The sequence below is a fragment of the Trichoplusia ni genome, chromosome 18 (assembly GCF_003590095.1).
Source record: "Trichoplusia ni isolate ovarian cell line Hi5 chromosome 18, tn1, whole genome shotgun sequence".
NCBI classification, from domain to species: Eukaryota; Metazoa; Arthropoda; class Insecta; order Lepidoptera; family Noctuidae; genus Trichoplusia; species Trichoplusia ni.
In genome coordinates this window covers 7,906,829-7,929,308 of record NC_039495.1, presented here as the reverse complement: position 1 = coordinate 7,929,308, position 22,480 = coordinate 7,906,829, and the positions used below count along the sequence as shown (strand labels likewise).

Here is a 22,480-nt window from a genome sequence, read left to right as displayed (position 1 = left end):
TCGTTGTTCATGCTCATGTGCGTCTTCGAGAGATCGAATCACATTATGGTGCACCCTATCATTTGTCAAACGGTCTTCATATTGAGTTAAAGTTTCAGATTCTCGAGATAAAATATGACGTTCGCGGTCAGCTGTGAGACGCAATTCCCTCTCAGTGTAGGTTTCTGACTCGCGAGACAATATATGACGTTCGCGGTCAGCTGTGAGACGCAATTCCCTCTCAGTGTAGGTTTCTGACTCGCGAGACAATATATGACGTTCGCGGTCAGCTGTGAGACGCAATTCCCTCTCAGTGTAGGTTTCTGACTCGCGAGACAATATATGACGTTCGCGGTCAGCTGTGAGACGCAATTCCCTCTCAGTGTAGGTTTCTGACTCGCGAGACAATATATGACGTTCGCGGTCAGCTGTGAGACGCAATTCTCTGTCAGTGAAGGTTTCTGACTCGCGAGACAATATATGACGTTCGCGGTCAGCTGTGAGACGCAATTCCCTCTCAGTGTAGGTTTCTGACTCGCGAGACAATGTATGCCGTTCGCGGTCAGCAGTGAGACGCAATTCTCGTTGTGACGCAGTTTCAGCATCTCGGGATAACACATGTTGTTCTCGGTCAATGGTAAGCCTCAGCTCTCGTTGAGAAGAGCTTTGAGACGCCCGTGATGTAGCTCGTCTCGCTCTGTCAGCTGCTAATCGCATCTCTCTCTCTGGAGAGCTTTCATTGGCTCGAGAGGTTGAGGCACTAACTCTCATAGAGTTTAACCGATGTGCTCTTTCCTCTGCCGATTCTTGAGAACGCGCATTTCTCATCCTTTTAGCATCTCTCGAATTTCGAGATAAAGATGGTCGTTTTTTAGGTGGCATTATGTATTTTTAATCGACGGTAACTGAAGCTACCTTACACTTACAATTATATATAGTTATTATGTAATAATTACGAAAATAAACTATTAATATAATAAAACACTACCAATTACGAAAATAAACTATTAATACAATTAAACACTACCAAAATATCTAATATAATAATAACGAAAATAAACTATTAATATAATTAAACACTACCAATTACGAAAATAAACTATTAATTTAATTAAACACTACCAATTACGAAAATAAACTATTAATTTAATTAAACACTACCAAATTACGAAAATAAACTATTAATACAATTAAACACTACCAAAATAAATAATATAAAAATTACGAAAATAAACTATTAATATAATTAAACACTACCAATTACGAAAATAAACTATTAATACAATTAAACACTACCAAAATAACTAATAGGTGTACCTACTACTAATACTATTAATCTAATACCTATTATATAAACTAACAACAAAACAATTCTAAAAATAAACTATTCAAAGACTAAAAGTCGTGCTGATAAGCACGGTTTGCAAATAACAATTATTGATTGTCAATAAGGTCGAACAGTCTGAACGTCTATTCGCATCAACAGCCAAATATTGTATGACGCTCGAGCGCGGACCCCCCGCCTTTTTATACCTCCCGCCACGACGCGCGTCGAGCGCGGCAACCGATACACAAAAATAATCCTTATAGCATGACTCTGTATTCACGCGCGATTTCTTATTATTTCATGTATAACTTTGGTGTTTCTACACCGATTTACATGATTCTTTTTTTATTGAATAGGTAATAATGTTAACTTTTTTAATTGGGGATGAGTGATAGTGTTGTAAACGTTAGAGTAGACAAATACAATCAGAAATCTCCGAATTGCTAAGCTATCGGGAGTTTCACGTGTTATTGTGAGTCAACCATAAAAGTTAGACATATGCTGTCGAGGAATATTTTTTATATAATTTTAGGGAGAATATTTCCGTCATACATGATTTCTATGTAGCTTTAACCTATAAGCCTGCACACGTGACGGAAGCTTAAAAAATGGAGTAACTTACCCCGTTTTCCCAATATTTCCCTTCACTGCTCTGCTCCTATTGGTCGTAGCGTAATGAAAAGTATACTATAACCTGCCCAAGAGTATGAAGAATAATTGTGCCAAATTTCGTTAAAATCCGTCGAGTAGTTTTTGTTTCTATAACGAATATACAGACAGACAGACAGACAGACAGACAGACAAAAATTTTACTGATTGCATTTTTGGCATCAGTAGCGATCCCTAACCACCCCTTGATAGTTATTTTTTAAATATATTTTATGTACAGAATTGACCTCTCTACAGATTTATTATAAGTATAGATATAGATATAGATATAAGTTTTACATTATATTCTAATACAACTTAGTAAAATCACCCCAGGCGAAAATATTGTGGCGCCCACTTGAGGGAAGCAATATCAAGTGTTAGTTTTTTGCTGATCCCAAGTAAAATTATATTAAGAATTTCATCGTTCCTTTAGCGTTACGTTTGGCGGTGGAAGTATTCTACCTCTAACATAGAGCACAGTTCTGAGGGTTTGCGCCAGGAGAGGCAAGAGACTCTAACTTCAGACCTTGGCGCCCCCCAGAATTTGTCGCCCTGGGCCATCGCCCCATCACGCCCCCCCCCCCCCCCCTAACGCTGGAACTGTGTATAATAAAGATAGATTGATCAATAATAAGCGTCCTCTCCCCTAAAACTACTGGGCCCGATAGGTTATGATCTATTTATAAGTATTAACACCTAATAGGAAAACATGTGGAATGAAATAAAAACATTGAGTATTAAGTCCGTGAAATGAAATGAAATCATTTATTCTGTAAGTAGGATATATCATCACTTTTACATGTCTTCTTTTTTGAGAACGCTGGAGTCGACATTTCCTATCTGACTACCCTGAAAAGAAATGTCGAAACAAACTCAGGGGTTACACCTTTAGGTAATAGATCAGGTCATATCTATATCTTCTAATATATAAAATTCCCGTGTCACGATGTTAGTTACCGTACTCCTCCGAAACGGTTCGACCGATTTTTATGAAATTTTGTATACATATTGGGTAGGTCTGAGAATAGAACAACATCTATTTTTCATACCCCTAAGTGATAAGGGTTGCACACACTAAAAAAAAAATATTTTATTTTTTGGACGAAATTGTTTGTTTTATTTTTTTTATAATGTGGCATTAAAAATACATACAACTAGAAAAAAAATATTCGGCAAAACAACGTTTGCTGGGTCAGCTAGTATATTATAAAACCCTAACTGGTGAAATCTTTTTGTAACAGTGGTGGTACTCATCACTGATACATAGGCACTCCGCTGAGCTCAATCTTCTGCTCTCCTTCTCCATTCCCCGTCCGCTGCTTTACGAATATCATCACCTCACCTAGGTACAGTTACTCCTAGAAGACCAACAGTAGAATCCAATATCACCCAATAACCGAAGAATCATTTAAGACTGAAACTGTAGACAACAAAGTTTTCTCACTCAATAAAATACGCCTAAAATATCAGTTCCCGCCTAACTGATATTCTTAGTGTCATGTTTGCCGACATTCGGGAGTTCGGGCCACATTAAATGGAGGCGTTTAATTAAATATGCTTAATTAACAAAATAGGTGAGACCCGTTTTTTGAGTTCACGCACTTGATTAAAAGAACGCAGGTTTTAAAGATTTGATCCTTTTTTCTCATAGCAGGTAAGATTTCTTAAACACTTTAAAAAAACATAAACACAGTTTATTTACTTTTACGTAAGTTAAAGTTATTACAGAATATATGAAGGTTACATTTTTGTTCTAAAAAAGACAGTACTTTTTTGTGCAGATCTGATTACTACTACTACAAATGAGATCAATTGACACATTTTTTTTATATTGAAGTATCAATAAATCCAAACATTTTAGATCGCAAATAACTGCCAATAGCCGAAAAACGTCATAACTTTACACGCAAGCAAAATAACAACACACAAACAAAACAAAAACTAAACGCATTACATCAAACAAGACTTTTAGAAGTAAAACAGTTGATTATTTCCCCGAGAACCACTTTGCATGTAAAATATGTGGCAATGCAGTTTTAATTGTATTTTCATATTAAGTACTCGCTGTACCGGAATTTTATTACACCACTTTGAAAGATGCAAAGACTAAGTCTTTGTCACGTAAATATGAAGTCAGCACAATATTCAGGTGTGTTTTGTTTTTATCGTTTTCATGTAAATTGTAGAGACGAATGGATACTTCAGAATGTCATCGAACGTAAAAATATCTGTGTTAAGTCGTAATATTAATGCTCTTACAAATATTTTATGGGAACTATGTCAGCTAAATAAAACGTTTGTGGGAAGTTATTTCGATTTTCTTTTTAATGAATTTCGTAATCCTACAATGACATGTCAAATATTTTCCTTGTCATAGTTTTTTATTAATCTGCACTTTTGTACACAAAAAACCAAATACAGTAAGTTATAAATATCGATAATATATGTTGTTTTAGACTTGGGACAAACATTAGCACAAATATATATCAATTGTCAATGAACGACGAGCTGTGCCTTTGTGTATTTCACAATTCAGCTGTCTGTATTACAAAAATAAAGCAAAATCATTGTTAAAACAAAAGAATACTCTAATAAACGCAACGTGTTACCTCCCCAGTGCGTCCATCCAATGTTTCTAAATATCATTTTCTCTTCATCACCTCTCCGCCGCTGTGCTTAGCACAATTTATTGCTCTTCATAAAAGCTGACATTTTCCGGAGTGTGGAGACACCTCCGTTCAGAAATGCTAATATCTTAATGAGATTACAGAATATTTGAATGTTCCTTAGTAAGTGCTGCGACGGTCTTTTGTATCTATTGTAGGAAGGATAGGTAGGAAAGCTGCCCTGTTTTTTCACATTTTCCATTGTACCTATCTTCTCTCCTATTAGTCGCAGCGTGATGGTTTAGCCTAAAGCCTTCCTCGATGAATGGTCTATTCAACACAAAAAGATTTTTTCAATTTGGACCAGTAGTTCCTGAGATTAGCGCGTTCAAACAAACAAACAAACAAACAAACTCTTCAGCTTTATGTATTAGTATAGAGTATAGATATAGATTATAGGATTTTTTATGCAGTAATAAAACTATTTGATAAACTATTTGGAGAGACAAAAGAATGTTCAAAATAGTGATCAAAGTTTGTTAGAGGCTTCATGTATTAAAGATCGCTCAAAGCAATGGGACTGCCCATTTGGGTACCATTTAACTACCACTTCCTGGGACGTTCTCATTTGAATTTCACTTTTTCTACTCTGGAAAAAACAGGGAGATACACGGACTCTTACCAGCTAAAACCACAGGAGGTAAAATTTTCACCAAGTCCCAAAGACCACAGGATCATTAAGCAAACTAAAGACACATATTATTAATGTATCTCTTTAAAATCATAAAGGCGGGAATACAAGTCCAACATGCAGAGACTTTACTATAAATTTTAATTTAAATGTGATGGTAAATTGATCAGGGATGCACTAAAGAAGACCAGACATGGACGACCCATTCACAGCTATAAATACATATATTGTTAATTGTGGAAATAGAACTAATTTGTTTTATTATTAAAATTATGTTAAACGAAAGCGTTCGTAAAGTAGAGTCGTCGTCTTTTGGGAAATTAAGCATATTTGAACCTAAGTATGGATTTATCTCAAACTATCTTATCTCAAACCAGCCTACACTTTTTACACCTCCAAAAAAATTACACAACATTTTCCTACGTGTTGTAACTACTATTTCAATTTACAATACCGTACACTCGTATTTGCAAACCTTGTTAAATTAATTTACATTTAATGGAGTGACGTCATTTGACACGAAATGTACTGAAATGTATAGTATAAATAAATGTATAAACAGATACATTTATTGATAGGTAATGTATTACAAGGTCAATGTACAGTCAAATTCTTCGTAATCTTTAATTATTTATTGAAGTATGCTTTTTAAACAGAGGTTTGGGTTCTGTCGGTTGTCAAAAACCAAATGAATGATTTGTCACTCTCATTTTATTTGATTAATTGGACCAAAATCTTAATGAAATGAAAGAAAATCAAAACATTTGTTTCCAAAAGGGTTGTTTAACGTTTTAACTCTTAAAACAATTATTTTTCCTGAAAAGTCCTGTGAGAAAAGTCTCAAAAATATACATAGTTTAGTAGATTCTGGATTAAAAAACACCTACATTATTAATTACAGAAAAAAAATACAATTCGTATACTTCTCTTCTCTTCATCGACTTGACTTTTGTAATTATACATAGTCCGTCTTGTATCTACTTTTTCGTATAAATAGTATTAAATAAATATCCATCTAGGCTACAAAACATTGCTAAGATTATTGGAAAAAACTTTTAGGAATTACCTTCTTAGAATAATTATAAAACTCATCAATTATAACGAAATACTTCTATACAATCCAATCGAGAATATTCCGAAACGTTTTCCCTATCCCAAATTAGAGGCGACTCGAAATTAGGAAACCCGGATCAAATTAAACTAAACATTAATTAGAAAACCATTAATTAGAGCCAACACGACCGACCGCTGTAATTGAATAATCGGAAAAAGTCGAACAGAGCTGCGAGGCCGAACTATACTTGTCTCGTAATAAGTAATGAGGAGGCAAGTTGTGGAGGTACGAAGGAAAAATTCTTTCTACAAGGTACATGAAAAGTCGTAGTGCCCTTGCGGCTTTGCAGTTTGATATAGGTAAATGTATGTTTTAATAATATTGTGTAAAAGATTAATTTGTAAAAAGAAATTGAACTTTCTTGTTTCAAAGTGGTTTCTTAGGTTTACGCGAATGTTAGACATTGAAATGAAACTACTTTTACGGATTTTATCGCGGTTTAATTTTAGATTTTAGTTGGTTGATGGTTACGGGCAGACTGAGATGGCGTTCGTCTTGACAGAAGATGTTGCTCGTTCTACCTTCATATTTTAATTAACTATTTGTGGTCCGACCTACGCAGTATGAGCTCACTTCGCAAAGGTTTCGAAACGTCGGGAACTAAAATCTAAAATTAAACCGCGATAAAATCCGTAAAAGTAGTTTCATTTCAATTTCTTGTTTCAAATTAAACTTTCAATTACATGTTTTCGACGAACATTTCGATCGATTGCGTTCTTTTAGAAAGAGCTACTTATTTCGTAAACATATACCTAACAGACGTTTTTAGAAAGGCATACAAGGATAAGACTAATACTGTTAGTTACGCTTTTCAATACAGCTACGCTACAATAGGGATGATGACAATTTTTTTTGCAGTGTCAGTTTCTTGTAGTTTTTAACATAACATTTAAACATAAATTGACCAAATTACAGTGAAACAACTTACTCGTAACGTCACGATTGAGTATAAATTTTACTCTATCGTTACGTCACAAGCTAAACGTCGCTAGCGTCCTAAACTTTAAAGCTGTTAATCTTTGTCAATTCTAGTTATTCTGAAAAAGGAAAAAATACGTGTCTCGTACTTTTCAATCATCTAACTGAGGGACTAATGAGATTTTTTCTTTTTATACCCAGTCATGATCCCTATTTTCGTAGCTCTTGATGCAGACGTAAAATATAGTCGGCGACGATAGAACTAATCTCCCCACCCCGCCCCGCTCGCGTTCACAACTAATTGTAATTGTTACTAGTTCTATTTTTGTACCGCCAGACAGTTCCTGCCATTTCTCTTGTGCTGTCGAGAATTTGTTACTAGGCAATTCGAATCCCTCTGCGTATCTTATAGCGAAAGCCGAATTTAGTATATATCACTTTGTTACTTGTTTTTAAAAGTGAAGCTTCTCAAGCCATTCTAACAATCATGAACGTCAACGTAAAGAATGCTCAAATGTATTGAGTTGACAGTTCTAAGTCACGTGACTAACTGATTTTGAAAATGTCACTTTGCTAGAAAGGCAGTTTTGACCACGTCATATTCTGTGCAGTATCTGTAGTCGATCGATGCATCACTGTGCCAATGAACAATATGCTCAACTTGCCGCATGTTCAAGTCCTGCATAGAACAAGCATGGTAATATACGATCCATTAATCAGGTACAAACTATAAGTCATTTGAATGTCAGAAAACCTTTCGAGACACAAGCTTTGCACGTAATATGTCATTTGCCAGATTTACTTATTTCAAAAGTCGGTTCCATCATCTGTGAAAAACACGTTTATATAGTTACCGTATTCATCATCCCCTTCTTGTCCTTATCCTAATCCTATATTCTCATGAAAATCCCATACTTTGCACCTATTTGCATAATTTCACCGTAAAATAAACAAATATTTGTACAATCATTACACCTACATCATTAGTTACCATAAGTTTCCCATGCAGCCCTCAGTAGACCACATTTATCACACACAGGGCAGACACAAGGGATATTTGTTTGTCCCTTCGCGGAGATTAATGAGTATGTGGTACTATTTTAAACAATAAGATCATTTTAGTATGTGTTGTGGTGGTCTCGCGGTTAAGACTGGCTTTGGGTAAGATTTCATTTGCGAATCTATTTATTATCTTCTTCTAATATATAAAATTCCCGTGTCACGATGTTAGTTAACGTACTCGATAATCGACTAACATCTATTTTTCATACCCCTAAGTGATAAGGGCAACCCTTACTCACACTAGAAAAAATATTTAATTTTAATTAAATTAAACAAAACGTTTGCTGGGTCAGCTAGTACTACATATATATACATAGATTTTAAATGTGGCTTAGTTAAAGTTAGTGCCAAAAATAAAAAATAGTGTAAAAATTGAACTTGAGACGTCTGTCCGAATGACCGCCTGTTCATCTGTCACAAAGCTACAGGCATCTTATCAAAGTTAATTTATAGAAAGAAGGAATTGTATCAGATAATGCGTTTATTTTGCTACTACCTATAAATCGAAATCGAAGTTCAGCAACAGTTTAGTGCAGTCATAAAGATGGTTGATCCTTTGTACAAAATCTACTTTGTTGCGAGTCTAATTACGTCTAAACCGGTGTTTAGTTAACTATCGATATCGCTGTCAATCGGCAAAAAAATATGACCTCAAAGTCCTGCAACATTCAGTTAATTTCTATTCCATAAAATTAAGTCAATTTTCCTCGTCCCAAGAAATCACTTAACAGATCTTTTGTCTGTTAATTTATACTGAGTGATCTTTAATTAGGTATTTGAATTGATTTATCGAATTAATTGGGTTGTCTTTGAAAAAGATTACCATTTTTTTCAGCACTTTGCAAGATGTACTTATTACTGCCATAAAACTTATCACAACCTCCTATTGTAAAAAATAATATATAATAAGAGTTTAAGGGTTTCAGTCAGTTTACTTACTCTAGAAGGAAAGATAGCAGTCAAAAACATAACTGCAACAGTCTTGCTTCAAGAGGACTATGCCACGTGAGATACGCAGTGCAGAGAAAATAATAAAAAAAATGCTGGTGCCAAAGAATTTTCCCTGTTTTTGTGAAAAAAATCACATTTAGGTATAACAAAAAAGAAACACACCACATTCACACACACATAGGGTTAGGTTAATGCGCTGCCGCGGGTGTGTAAGTCCCGTAATTTGATAATGAGTCGCAAACACATGCCTCTAGCTTGCAGAAAGCATGAAATACAGAGCCATGGAGTTACGGATGAAAAAGTAATTAAATTATGATACCTGAGGTGTATTTTTTGGAATTACCAAAAATAAAACATTCTGAAAGACATTGTCGCGACAATCTAGCTGTTGCCCGCTTGCCTAAAATGCTCCCACGGGAACATTAAATCGGGATATAAATAATAATATGCGTTAATCCTGGTTAAAAACTATTCGTGTATCAAGTTTCGTTTAAATCCGTCCAGAGGTTTTTGCGTGATAGAGGATCAGACATCCATACACACAAACTTTCGCATTTATAATAGTGGTAGGATTTTACCTCCAAGAGTTAGATAAAATAATACTTCATCAAAAACATACTAACATTAACCTGGTGAAGCAGTTATATTCAGATGGCAAATCTTTTCAAAAACACCATATTTTATCACGAAAATTTATAAGAACAAAAACACTGAAAATATTTTCAAAGCCAGTAATAGAACCATCAACTTCATCACCTACTTTTATTTCGTCCAAATTCTCAATTTAAAACTGACATTTAAACGTCACAATTTCGTAGTGACGTAACTGATCCGGTTCCGTCTGCAGCACGTCTATCAGTGCGTCAATTACTGTGACTTGACGACTTGACACGAGGATTGACGTCGCGTCCAGTGTAATTTCGACAGGGGAAACAAGGTATGACGCTGTTATGGAAATATTATGTAATTGAAAGTTGATGTGATAATGCAATATCGGTGTTCATGTCATATTTAAAGAATTTTGTGGATGTTGACTTTTATACCAATAGGGATTGAAGAAAACTGGTAGCCGACCCCAACATAGTTGGAAAAAGGCTAGGCCAATGATGATATTGAAGAATACTGTCAAAATTTAACTAATTGTAGCTACCTTGATCCATCCATGTCTGTTAATATATTATATAGAGCAAGAGTGGATGGCAGCCGCTACATGCACCATCGCATTGTATATATATATAAAATTCTCAAAAAGGCCTCTTTTTGGACATATTCCAGTACAAAGGTGTATTCCAGCGCAAAAGGAAAGGGTTTCTTTCCTAGAAGTGACGACGTCAATTAAAAGATACGAATAATGAGTGTTAGGTACACATATTGTTGACATCTTAAATTGCTCCTTTTTTCCAGTTACTCCATTGGATACCAGAAAAGAACAAAGCCATTTACTTCATGTTTTCCGAAAATAGAGGGGCAAAAAATCTTATTAACATGAGAAAATACAATACCTACTTAAAATAATCCAGTTACATTTTCACCGAACAAGTAATCAGCAACGAAGATTAAAAAAGAAAATTATATTCGAACCATTTTCCTCAAAACTTTTATTTGAGGTTTTGCTCCCTTAGTAGGTGCCAAGGAACACCGGGGCAAATTACTTCAATCCATTTATGTAGCCGGGGACCGCAGAACAAGCGGTTTAGACAGGCCCCAGACTTTGCTAAACGAAGCCTTTAAGGGTATAACTTATGCGTTTACACTTACATAGGCACACACTTACATAAGCATTGGCCACTTAGTGTATTTTAAAATGAAAGTAATTTTCATAAAATTATGAAGAGCTTAGTCACTGTAATTGGTTTCAATAACATTTAAGCAATTTTGTTTCTTTAAAATTCTGTTATACATACCCGTAAGAAGCTTGATGTCGTAAAATAATAATGGTAAATGATTGTATATTCAGAAAAACTTAAATCATCTATCAGTTCCTTCCCCTTAACATTAGACGCAAAGTTTAGCATCTTGGTACTACAAATAAGCTGTATTTGCCTCTAAAACCACTCAACAGTATTAGCCTTAGAGGCAAAAAGAGGGGTGCAATGTTAGTTTGATCGTTTGAAAACTACACACTTCCTTTGTGCTATTGAATTTTCTTTAGATACCCAACCTTCTCAATAATTGATATGGTGAAACATATCAATTTAAAAGCCCTCTGTATAACATTTTAAAAGGCCTCTACAAAAAAACCATCGAAATCCATTCACTTGTTTCAGTGTATCTGTTATAAACTAAAAGGTCATCAACGAGTATAGAAAATTAAAGCACAATGTCAGAGTTTTAGGTGCCTGTGGGTGTCCGACATGTTACGCAGTTAATTGAAAGTTCTTCAATTATGACCATAGAATACCTTCGAAATTAGAATTAGTGAATCCTTTAGGTAAGAATAATAGTTACCGCCTACTAAATTGTGAAGCAATCTACTAAACTTGCAAAACCAGTCAATCTACTGCTTGTGTTATTAAAATCGCTGTAATACCTGTGGATCGAGTCCCACATTTCAGGGCCGGCCCCTGTACCATAAGCTCTTGAAATAAAACTGTCTCTACTACGAAAGAGGGACGCCGCTGTGCATCGTAGAGCGCCATCTCACTCCAGCTACAGGAATTGCCTGAACGCCGAGTTCGTGGTACAGGGTCGGGTCCAGACGAGATATGCGTTCCACATAACTGGCATTGTTACTTGCATTACTTAAACAGGTATACCCTCAACAACACATTTACAGTCAGAGCAAATCAAATGTCAAACGAAAATCAACCTTTTGGCTATGGTGTTAAGGTCCGATTGATGTTATACTGATGGGATCACTTTTCGGTAAACTGAAAGTTGATAGACTATAAAATTGAAAGGATTTTTCGGACGAAATCTTGTTTACACCTGAACCTTTCGGCGTTTTTGTCCTGAAAAGGTTTGTTGGTTTCTTCAATGTTCAGAATGGTATTTTCGTTTAAAATACACAACTTACAAGTTTCATACGCAGGTTAAAAGTCGAAGTTTTCCAACATGTTTAACTTTTTAGCTGCATAGATAAACGTGTCCGAGTTGATGGGGTGTGAACGTAAGTATTAATGTAAGCCAAGCCCTTGTATTTTACAAAAACATTACAAAAAAACGTAGTGTCGTTAATTTCTTTAAAAAATACTCATATTCTCAACCTAGTTCCAAAAAACAAAAGATCGTCGACAAAACTTCATCCATTCCAAAAGATCTCAAATGGAGCCATCAAAATAGTTGTCATTACGAAGTTTCGGAACGAGCCACCGGGAGGGAGTCACGCTTGTAATCCCGAATAGCTCGGATTGTTACTAAGTGAGGTAAGCGGAAGTGACGTCAGGGATAGCACCGCTATATCACTAATTTCTGGTCCTTAGGGCAAGTTCCTGTTAATTATGCTTTTATGTTTTTCCTTTTTGTTTTAGGCTGGGTACACATGGAGGCTTTAGGAGTTTAAGTCAAAAGCTTGAGCCTGACATTAACTTTGAAGTTCATTTTTAGATTCAGTTTGATAAAGGGCAGATAGACTATAAGACGGACGAACAGTAAAGCCCCGGTTACGGAACCACAAAAACAAACGAAATGTGGATGAAAGGGTTACGGCTTATGAGCTATCTAAAACTCCATGGCCTGCATGGAGATATAGATTTTTTCACGTGACTTGTCGAAAAGCAATGTCTTTCCCGTACTTAAGTCTTCTATGTGTGACTGTACTTAATGTAACTGACATTAACTTTTACATATACCGACGATCAAGTAGTGTACATCCACGTGCTTTATGTAGGCATACTCGAAAGTATGCCTACAAAATATCTTGTATCGCTGGCCTCAGAGTTAAGTTGGAGTGATAAGTCAAGAAGTTGTTTATGTGTTTCTTGAAATAAGGTCATTTTGAGGAATCCTCTTAGGGATGTGAAATACTGCCGTTGATTAAGAGTAGGTATACGAAATGTGGAACTTTTTAAAACTCAAATGATAAGTAAAATGTGCTTAAGTCAATACTATAACACCAAAAACATTAAATGTAAAAAAATGCCAAGTCTCTCGATGCAGTCTTTCCATCGTAAAAAGTTTTGAGATCTCATAGAAGCCAAGTCCTATTCAAAATATTTTGTAGTTATAAATCAACATTTAGTAATTGTATCAATAGTTTTCTTTATATTATAATTATAGTGACTTGGCAATGAGCACAAGAAGAAACAAATAAAACGGCATATTTGTAGGAGTTGAAAGTTACACACACCGCATGCGTAAACATTAATATCACAAAATTAATTTTCTTTTGGTTTATCCGTGTCGTCCCAACCGAATTTCGGCAACGGCAGTCAGTCTTAGTGTACTCTCGATTCATTTACTTTCATAAAGCGATGGCCCGTAAGGTATTCTTAATTATTGTATTGGAGCATGTAGTCGGTAGTGACCATCATGATTCACACATAACAAATAATCTGATCACTGGTCTCGTCAGTAACATTTGCACATAATTCCAGGCATCAAGCAGCTTTTAATTTGTGCTCATTGCCAAGTCACTATAATTATAATATAAAGAAAACTATTGATACAATTACTAAATGTTGATTTATAACTACAAAATATTTTGAATAGGACTTGGCTTCTATGAGATCTCAAAACTTTTTACGATGGAAAGACTGCATCGAGAGACTTGGCATTTTTTTACATTTAATGTTTTTGGTGTTATCTCATTTATTTTTTGTAAGTGTATTTCTTTCTTTTTTTTTAGGTGTCATAATTTCTAGGACTTCAGCTACTGCTTTGCTTAGAACCCATTCTCTATCTCTATCTCTTTTGTTTCTTCTCTGAGACTTCGTTACTTCTAATGTAAACAAGCTTAAACTTATATATATATGCATATATATATCTACTAACTTACAAACTATAGCTAAACTAAACTAAATAACACGTAAAGTTCTCCGAATATCAATTATCACTACAATATTTTTTAGTTTCGAAATGGTTTTTCATAGACAGGTGGCGCTATCAAATGAAAATTATCGAATTATTCTGAAGTACTACTTGGACTGCGCTTTGTAACGAAACCATAGCGCGATTCAGACACGTACAACGCCATCTATCGAACGCGCATACAATATTTATCGCAATACAATGGAGTTTTAGCTTTATTAATTTAATGAATTATGAATTTTATGTATTAATTTGTATTAATGATAGTCTGTGTATTACATTTATATTATTCTTTTCTATTCTATGTATGTATTCATCCAATTGAATAGGTACTTAAACAACGAACAAAGTTAACAATGCAGTCAAAATCCATACATAATGTTCTTGCCAAACCGCAAATATAAAATTGCTTTCTATGGCATATTATTTTTTAATGTTTTTATAATTTTTCCTTTATATGTGGCTAAGGACCTATCTTGGTGCAAAATTTGAAGTTTCTAAGTCTGCTAGAAGTACCTTAGATTTTTGATGATCTGTCAGTGAGTCAGTGAGTCAGTGAGTCAGTGAGTGACAAAATGGTGTAACTTTGATCGACCGTAACTCCTAAACCATTAATTCAATTGGCATGTAATTTCGAACTTAAGCTTGTTCTAATGCCTACTATTATTCCCCGAAAAGCTAAACTCCTAGCTTTGTCCACGTCGAAGATACAGGGGGGGCGAAACAGCCGCGAATCGCTTCGAGAAAAGATGGTACGGCCGTGCCCGTTTTGCTCGAGACTTGGCAGGGGCACTGCCGTGCCCTCAGATTTCGTCGGTTACGTGGTGACTTCTGTTATTGGAACTGTTGTGAGCTAACCCCCTGCACAGTCAACTGTAAAAGAATCGAAGAAATTATTCTTCGAAATAGTATTACAAACAGTTCCCAGGAACAGAATAAGCATTTTCGATTTAAAATATCAATTTGATTCTCAAATGTGTCGCCGGCACTCGAAGCCATAATGTTGCTAGAATTAGCACAAAATAGGTACTCAATGTATGGCTTTGCTCATCATCCCCCTAGGTAACGTCAAATACACGATACAATAGAATCCTTTGACAATATCCACATGCTAGGTCCAACAATTAGTAAAATCCAAATACCTTTCACAACTAAAAGAAAGAGATAGACCTAAGCAGGAGCATCACTCTATCCCTCTCTAAAACAAAACAATGACTTTAAAGAGGTTATAATATACAATCAGGTTACAATTCCGTACAACACTGGATCCGTTTAATTTAACGTTACCCCCAAGTTAACTGTACATAATTAACACAGTACCTTTGGAATGAACAGGGTAATTATTTATTAACATTTCCGGATTTAGGTACCTGTGGTTGGTACCGGGTTTTGAGTGATTCAATTTTCTGCTTTTTATAATTAGGCATGTAACTACGTTGGGTACTTTTCAAATCTCGGCTTTGGTTTATTCATATTGAATTCTTTATTCTTTTGTTTGAAAATGAGCGTTGATTTTGTAGCCATAGCAAACAATACAAGTTTTTGAAAGAAACGTTTGTTAAAAACATTTATGCTCCAGGCATATACTACATCGAGTTTACGAGAACTTCCTTTTCTATTTTTTTTCTGCTCTCGATCAAACACAACTGGACGTACATCGGTATCCATAATATCATCTGAACCAATCCAACAACCATTATCAAGACCTCATTCGTGACTTATTGGCATCTAGTCTCACTTTACCGTAATTTGTCTGTAATAACTACCCTAAACTTATGGATCATTAAAACACACCACACACCTTTGACTAACCTGGGTAAAACTGGGTGATTAGACGAATTTTCAAACTTTTTGGACAATTTACGAGACAGAATAAAATCATGATAAGAAAAATCTCAAGCATCCCCCAAAAATACACTTCTGTTCACCCCATTTTACGGTTCACGGTCCAAAAAAAAAAAAAGTACACTTACAAATAAAAAGCCACAAATCTAATAAAACAATATATTTACATTAACAAAGCACATCACGGATCATTATGGAAGAGATAGGCTGGATGTACTTCAAGTTGTAAAACGTGAATACTGTTACGTTACCGATGAAATGTATCACTGGAACAAAAGGAAACAATTATAACCATCTTATATTTGTAGAACAAGTATAAGAGAACTGACCATGACAAAAGCAGTACGAATGAAAGTGTGTAAGAGAGAAGCCGCTCTACAACGTGTTATATGCCTTCTCGCTTCTACAAATGCAGTCTTATTTTGAAAGGTGGTGGTAAGAGATGAGATCAGTTTAATCCTCGTATTAATTACGTCAAATATCATCAACACGTCCCGGCCTTTTCCCAACTGTGTTGGGGTCGGCATCCAGTCTAACTGAATGCAGCTAAGTACCAGTGTAGTACAAAATGAATAAGTACAACCTAATCTAGACATTAGATCTATTTTAAGTACAAAAATAAATTATAGATGAATACATTCATGATACCGTTTAAAAGTTACCACCTCGTGTGAACAAACCAACAAATTCGGAAGATCATACATTTAAAAAAAAATAACTGCCACAATAATAGAAACATCACTCATTACCCACGTAATAATTCAACGTATCATCATTACAAAACCCGAGACACCACAAAAGTAACCCTATTTTCAAACCATTAAGTTCGCTATTTGTAATTCACCAGTGCCATGTCCAGTGTACTTTTGGAAATGCCTGTCCTGTCCTGTCACGCCTAGCTGAATAGCATTCCCGTTCCCCAGCCTAACATTTTAGTAAAATTAAAATGGCTAATGCAGTATTCACGAGCGCTGGCCGGAAAGCGTTAGTTGAATAATTTTTGACGTTTTTATATTCACGACAACTTTGGAAGTGGAACGTGGCGGAGGCTGGTTTGCAAATTAATTAATTAAATTTATTATTTTTGGGTATGTTTGTGATATAAACTAGGAATATGGAAACAGTAAAATTTGTACCAAGCGTAATAATCTGGTGACACTTGGCTTATAAGGGCGACGGGAGGAAGATAATATTTTGAAGAAAAATACCTACAACCAAACTTGATGAAATTCATGGGACCTAAATGGCAGATATTTCACTTTTAATGACAAAGAAATCAACAGGATCTATAACTCTTAGGATATCAATAACCTGGAAGAAACAAACTTAAAAGAAATACATTGAGAATTGAGGATTCTCCTTTTGGATGTGGGTTGAAAAGAGGGAGGTTTTAGCCTAACAGTAAGACATTCTGGACTAGTAATAATAATATATCTATTAATTATTAATGCGCTACAAACTCTATCACATTGTTTGTTTATTTAATTGCTAAATAAAATAACTCAACCGATTATAATAAAATAAACTACGAAATAATTTGAACTTCAAGAAAGGACTCGGTCTACATTTCAGGAAAATATAGAAATTCTACGAAATAATTTCAGCCTTTGCATATCAGTATTGTTTCGGTCAATATGTGTTGACTAAATAAGGCTATTACTATGCAGACGGGTTCCCTGACATCTGTTCAGATGCATGACGTATACCTACATACAGCATTGCGGTGCCTCAAACACGGTATGTAGGTAGGCAGGACATTGTTCAATACTATACTTAGTTCTAACTGAGCAGGAATTTGTACGCGTGTAAGTTTTGTGTCTTACGTATGTACAAAGTAGCTGACATAGCAAACGTTGTTTGTATGTATTTTTAATGCCACATTATTAAAAAAAAACCAATCAATTTCGTCCAAAAAATAAAATATATTTTTTAGTGTGAGCAACCCACTGTATAACCCACCCCGGATATGAAAATTAGATGTTCTATTCTCAGACCTACCCAATATGTATACAAAATTTCATAAAAATCGGTCGAACCATTTCGGAGGAGTACGGTAACTAACATCGTGACACGGGAATTTTATATATTAGATAACAAACGTCCTACTGCTGGTTGTAATAAAAAACACCACGTTCTCCTGCTGGGCACAGATATCTTCCCATATAAGGATGGGTTGGGCATCAGTTTTTTCTTAATCCAGTTTTGATATCTATCTACGGCATATAAGACTGTTACCTGATCCTAACATGGTGACAATACCCACGACGCAAGCTGTGCTCAGAAGAAACTGCCTGCTTTCCGGTAGAATAATCTTGTATGTATCTGTAAGAATTAGATTATGAATTATAACCTCTTATTTTTTTTTAAGGGAATCAGCTCCACCTGGAGATTTTTTTCAGGTGTCGCGGGGATTTCACAAAACCTTCAAACCATTACTTAAAGACCCAGTCACAGAACTCAGTGCATACTAGGATATTCGTGCAGTCAGCCATTCCATGTATATCTAGCGATTAGATAGGACTTACAACTAGAATAGAAAATATTGACAATCATTTTACTCGAAAACACCTTCACCTTTTACCTGATAAATGATGGATCATTTTATAGAAAAACAGATGAAAAGTTAGTTTTTAAATTCTTATAACTTGCCTCTTTCCAAAACCAGTAGAGCGAAGTGTATCTTCATCACCGACAGCACAAATATGTAAACGCAGAGAAACGTAGAGTTGATGATATAAATCTGAAAATAAATGCAATTTTATGATTTTTCGGATTCGGATGTGCAGATAAAGAGTTATCAAAAAGGTGTTACTACAAGTAAGTAATAAACGCTTTATCAATGCAGCGGATCACTAAACATTTTCGCGAGGGAGTGAACCTGAAAAATGCCATATCTTTTATTTCATTAGAACACTCATAGCTAACAAAGCGCTATGCAATTTTACGGGCGAAGGGGCTTCTACCCACCAGAGCCACGGAGCAGTCTACATAAATATCAAAGTCTTACCCACAGCAGCCTTCTTTTCTCTAATATAATCGAAGTTAACAACATCGCGCCACTTAAGGACAGAGAGATCAGACCTCCAAACGACATTACACTTATCACTGAAAAACAAATACAAAGTCAATAAACACACAAAGGTTAAAAACGGAACCCTACTCTACAGCTATTGTCCGTCAATCACTGTGTCCGTCCGTCACCAGACTGTATGTCATGAACCGTAATAGCTAGACAGCGGAAATTTTCACCGATTATATAATTTTGGTATCATAGAATCTACATATGTAGATGATACCAAAAAAGATCTCAAAATAAAAGTCGAGTTCGTCTCGCGATCCCGCCGCGTCAGCTCATGATTAAGGACTCCGGTTGAGTCCGAAACTAGTCGGGCTACCCCGATAAATACGCGTGAGTAAACCGTTACATCATTTAATAATAAAAATCGAGCTTAAACAACGATTCTAGAGTGATATATATGTTGGAGAGTGGCAAACCCAGGTGTACAACTTAAAAACACTATTCTCAGTTCAAGTTAATTGAAAAAGCATCCTAAAAATTATATAATAATCACTTACGCTTCGAATCCTCAGTAGCATACAACATATCGTATTCAGTGACGTGAAAAGCGACAAACGTGAGGAGGACGATCCCAGTGACAATTTCAAGGCCACCGATAAGTACCACAATAGGCAACAACCTCCTCACAAGGCTTCGTTTCACAGTAATAGGCCATGCCTTCCCACCAGGCTCCCCACAACCCTGGAGGGACTCTTCCGTATTCCCGTCTCTTGCATTTTGCTCCTGTAAATAATAAGTATACAAATTCTGATCCAGATGCTTGGCAAAATCAAATCCCGGTGAATTTAGCATTTTCTTAGCATTAATTTATTGTTTTGGTTGTAATTTTGACGTTTCAGTGTTTTTTGGCATGGTACAGTTTCAGAGAAAAGTTTTTGTTTAGAGAGAAAAAAGTTTTTATGTGTCGTTGGAGCTTTTCAGTAAAAAGTATGGTAACCTAGACAGACCCCTTTTTTAGGTTGGGAAATTATCAAATGTCTCCTTCCGCTTTGGCTTGAGCGGTATAGCTGAGTGTTAGACTTCTATTGACTAAAACCCATGCATGTGCCTTCCTTTTCAATTTGAGTACACTTTCGGTCAATCTCGGTCTGGCAGACATCAGCCTTAATGGGCTCCACAGAGCTTGCTAACTTCTTTTCTCTGAAGAGCAACCTACCACTCACCACCCGCAATACTTATATAGACCCCTACGAATAAGACAAGGTAAATTTAAATCTAATTTCCCGCTAAGCACGAAAACAAACAAACAGTTTCCCCAAAAGAAAACTTACATCAATTACAATTACAAAATCCCCTCGAATAAGCACTCTCAAAGATCCGAAGAATATACGCGATCCTAATCGAATCTATTATACTAAGCCCGAAAAACGTGGGAGTAATATCGTAAGGAAAATCAAATTACTTGATAAAGTATCCATTGTCTGGCACTACTTCAGAAATTGGACGACACTTGACATTTTAAGATGTATTAAAATCGCGGTCAATTTCGGGGCCCCTCGTAATTGGACTTACGATGGTGAATTGGGCGACCATTTACGCAAATTAAAAAAGAATTGCTTGAATAATCTTTTTCATTAAGAACTTGTGCTCTTTGTGTTACTGGCAGGTTTTCTTAATACTGTGGGATACAAAACTTAGTATATTTTCGCTGCGCTAGATAACGTGGTAGTTAACCTAAATGTATCATCCGGGTGTATGTTCATTGATTTTTTTGAAATGCCCCATGATGCAAATTTTGCATTTACATGTAGTATATAAAAATGTTACCTCTAGTGTGATAGTCACAAAAGACTTTAAAAAAATGGCCTGTTTGCATTAAACTAACTTTTATTTTTGTATTAACGACTGTAATGTTGTAAGAAATTTCTTTCTCTGTACCGCGGGATGTTCCTACCAAACTCGGAACAGTATTTGTAGATCAAACAAATACTAGTCCTACGCGATCATCGAACCCGCATCGACACGTTGCGCTCATTAAGTTTAGCGTGGTGACCTAAACCAGTCCACTATCCATGCACTCAAAATCATTATTACTTATATCCCACTTTCTTGCGTTGAATAAAGAGAGAAACAAATCCGTCGTGTGATTTAATTTACTAATTCACTGAAAAGATTTTTCGTCTACAACATGTACTTGGTACTCCATTACATAAGTTACTCACCTCAGCGGAGGAAAAAACTACTGACACGTATTATAACTTAGTGGTTAAGTAGATAGAAACGTAGAAAAGTTGGCAAGTAACTACTATTTCAGGCTCACGCCACTATACAAGAAAGTTCTGGCAAAAGTTCCAATCCGCTCTTGAATCATATTTTCATGACTCGTTTGGTTTACTCCGAGATGCAATTAAGCAGAATTAATGGTTTTTATTCTAGGGGCGGGATACTTTATTTGACTTTTTACACAACCGATCATTTATGGCAGTAATTGTGTGAGTTTTACTTTTAATTACAATTCATCATCATCATCATCATCATCCACAGCCTTTATCCTCCCACTGCTGGGCATAGGCCTCCCCTTTTTCGTGCCAATTTCTACGGTCCTGTGCTAACCTCATCCAGACTCGACCCGAGACCTTTATAATTACAATTGCAGCAAGAGAACTAAACTATAATTATAAAATAAGCTTGCTTGCTTTACTTATTATTTATTTAGCTTGTTCCTTTATAAACTTTCTATCTCGTTCCCACATACTGTTTCAGCGAAAGTTTCCCTAGCGTGGTACTTCTGTTTTATCTTCTTAGCGACTTTGCACGGAGAGTCTCATTAAGTATTTAATTTAATGGAGCTGAATGCAGCACTGGATTACGTGAACCACGGGCCGCCTAATGTGGGTGTTGATGTACGTGTGTAGGCTTTTTATATTATAAGCCGGAGTAACCCTGTTATAATTTTACCAAGTACGAGTTGATGAGAGTGTTTTTAGCATCTGTAATTCATTGGATGAAATAAACAGATTATTAATTACTTAGAAAAAAAATGTGTTATTTTATGATTTGCGAATTATTTTCGTGTAAAGAAACGTATTATTCAGTTAGGTTTGTGGTTTACTTGCATTAATTTATTTGAAGTCTACAGCGATTAAAAATCGAATGCAGCAATTGTGGACAGTCATTTTTGAGTACGAAATATTGAACAATTCACTTTGATAATAGTTTTGGGAATTTCTTTATGACATAATATGATAGAAAGCGACTTCACATTATCCTATCCTTTAAAAGATTTTATTATTTCATAACAACCATAATTCTCACACCACACTATGGGAGCCAACGGATGGACGGTGCC

The 22,480-nt window shown here is 35.5% G+C and overlaps 1 protein-coding gene across 1 annotated transcript; it reads right to left on the bottom strand.

Annotated features, from left to right (window-relative positions):
* Positions 1–16,280: 16,280 nt before the first annotated feature.
* LOC113503146 lies at positions 16,281–20,354 on the bottom strand. The gene is made up of 5 exons (XM_026884964.1): positions 19,689–20,354; positions 19,120–19,217; positions 18,762–18,852; positions 18,348–18,434; positions 16,281–16,378 (listed from the first exon to the last, which is right to left on the bottom strand). Exons 1-5 carry the CDS (start codon positions 19,981–19,983, stop codon positions 16,281–16,283), a joined length of 669 nt encoding a protein of 222 aa, XP_026740765.1. The 5' UTR covers positions 19,984–20,354.
* Between the last annotated feature and the right edge of the window lie 2,126 nt (positions 20,355–22,480).

Excerpts from the sequence above, each read along its gene's own strand:
- LOC113503146 (XM_026884964.1), bottom strand. The coding sequence starts at position 19,983 with ATGCTAAATTCACCGGGATTTGATTTTGCCAAGCATCTGGATCAGAAT. Across the intron at positions 18,853-19,119 it reads AGAAAAGAAGGCTGCTGTGG|ATTTATATCATCAACTCTAC; the intron begins GTAAGACTTTGA and ends ATTTATTTTCAG. Across the intron at positions 16,379-18,347 it reads TGTCACCATGTTAGGATCAG|TGATACATTTCATCGGTAAC; the intron begins GTAACAGTCTTA and ends CTTTTGTTCCAG.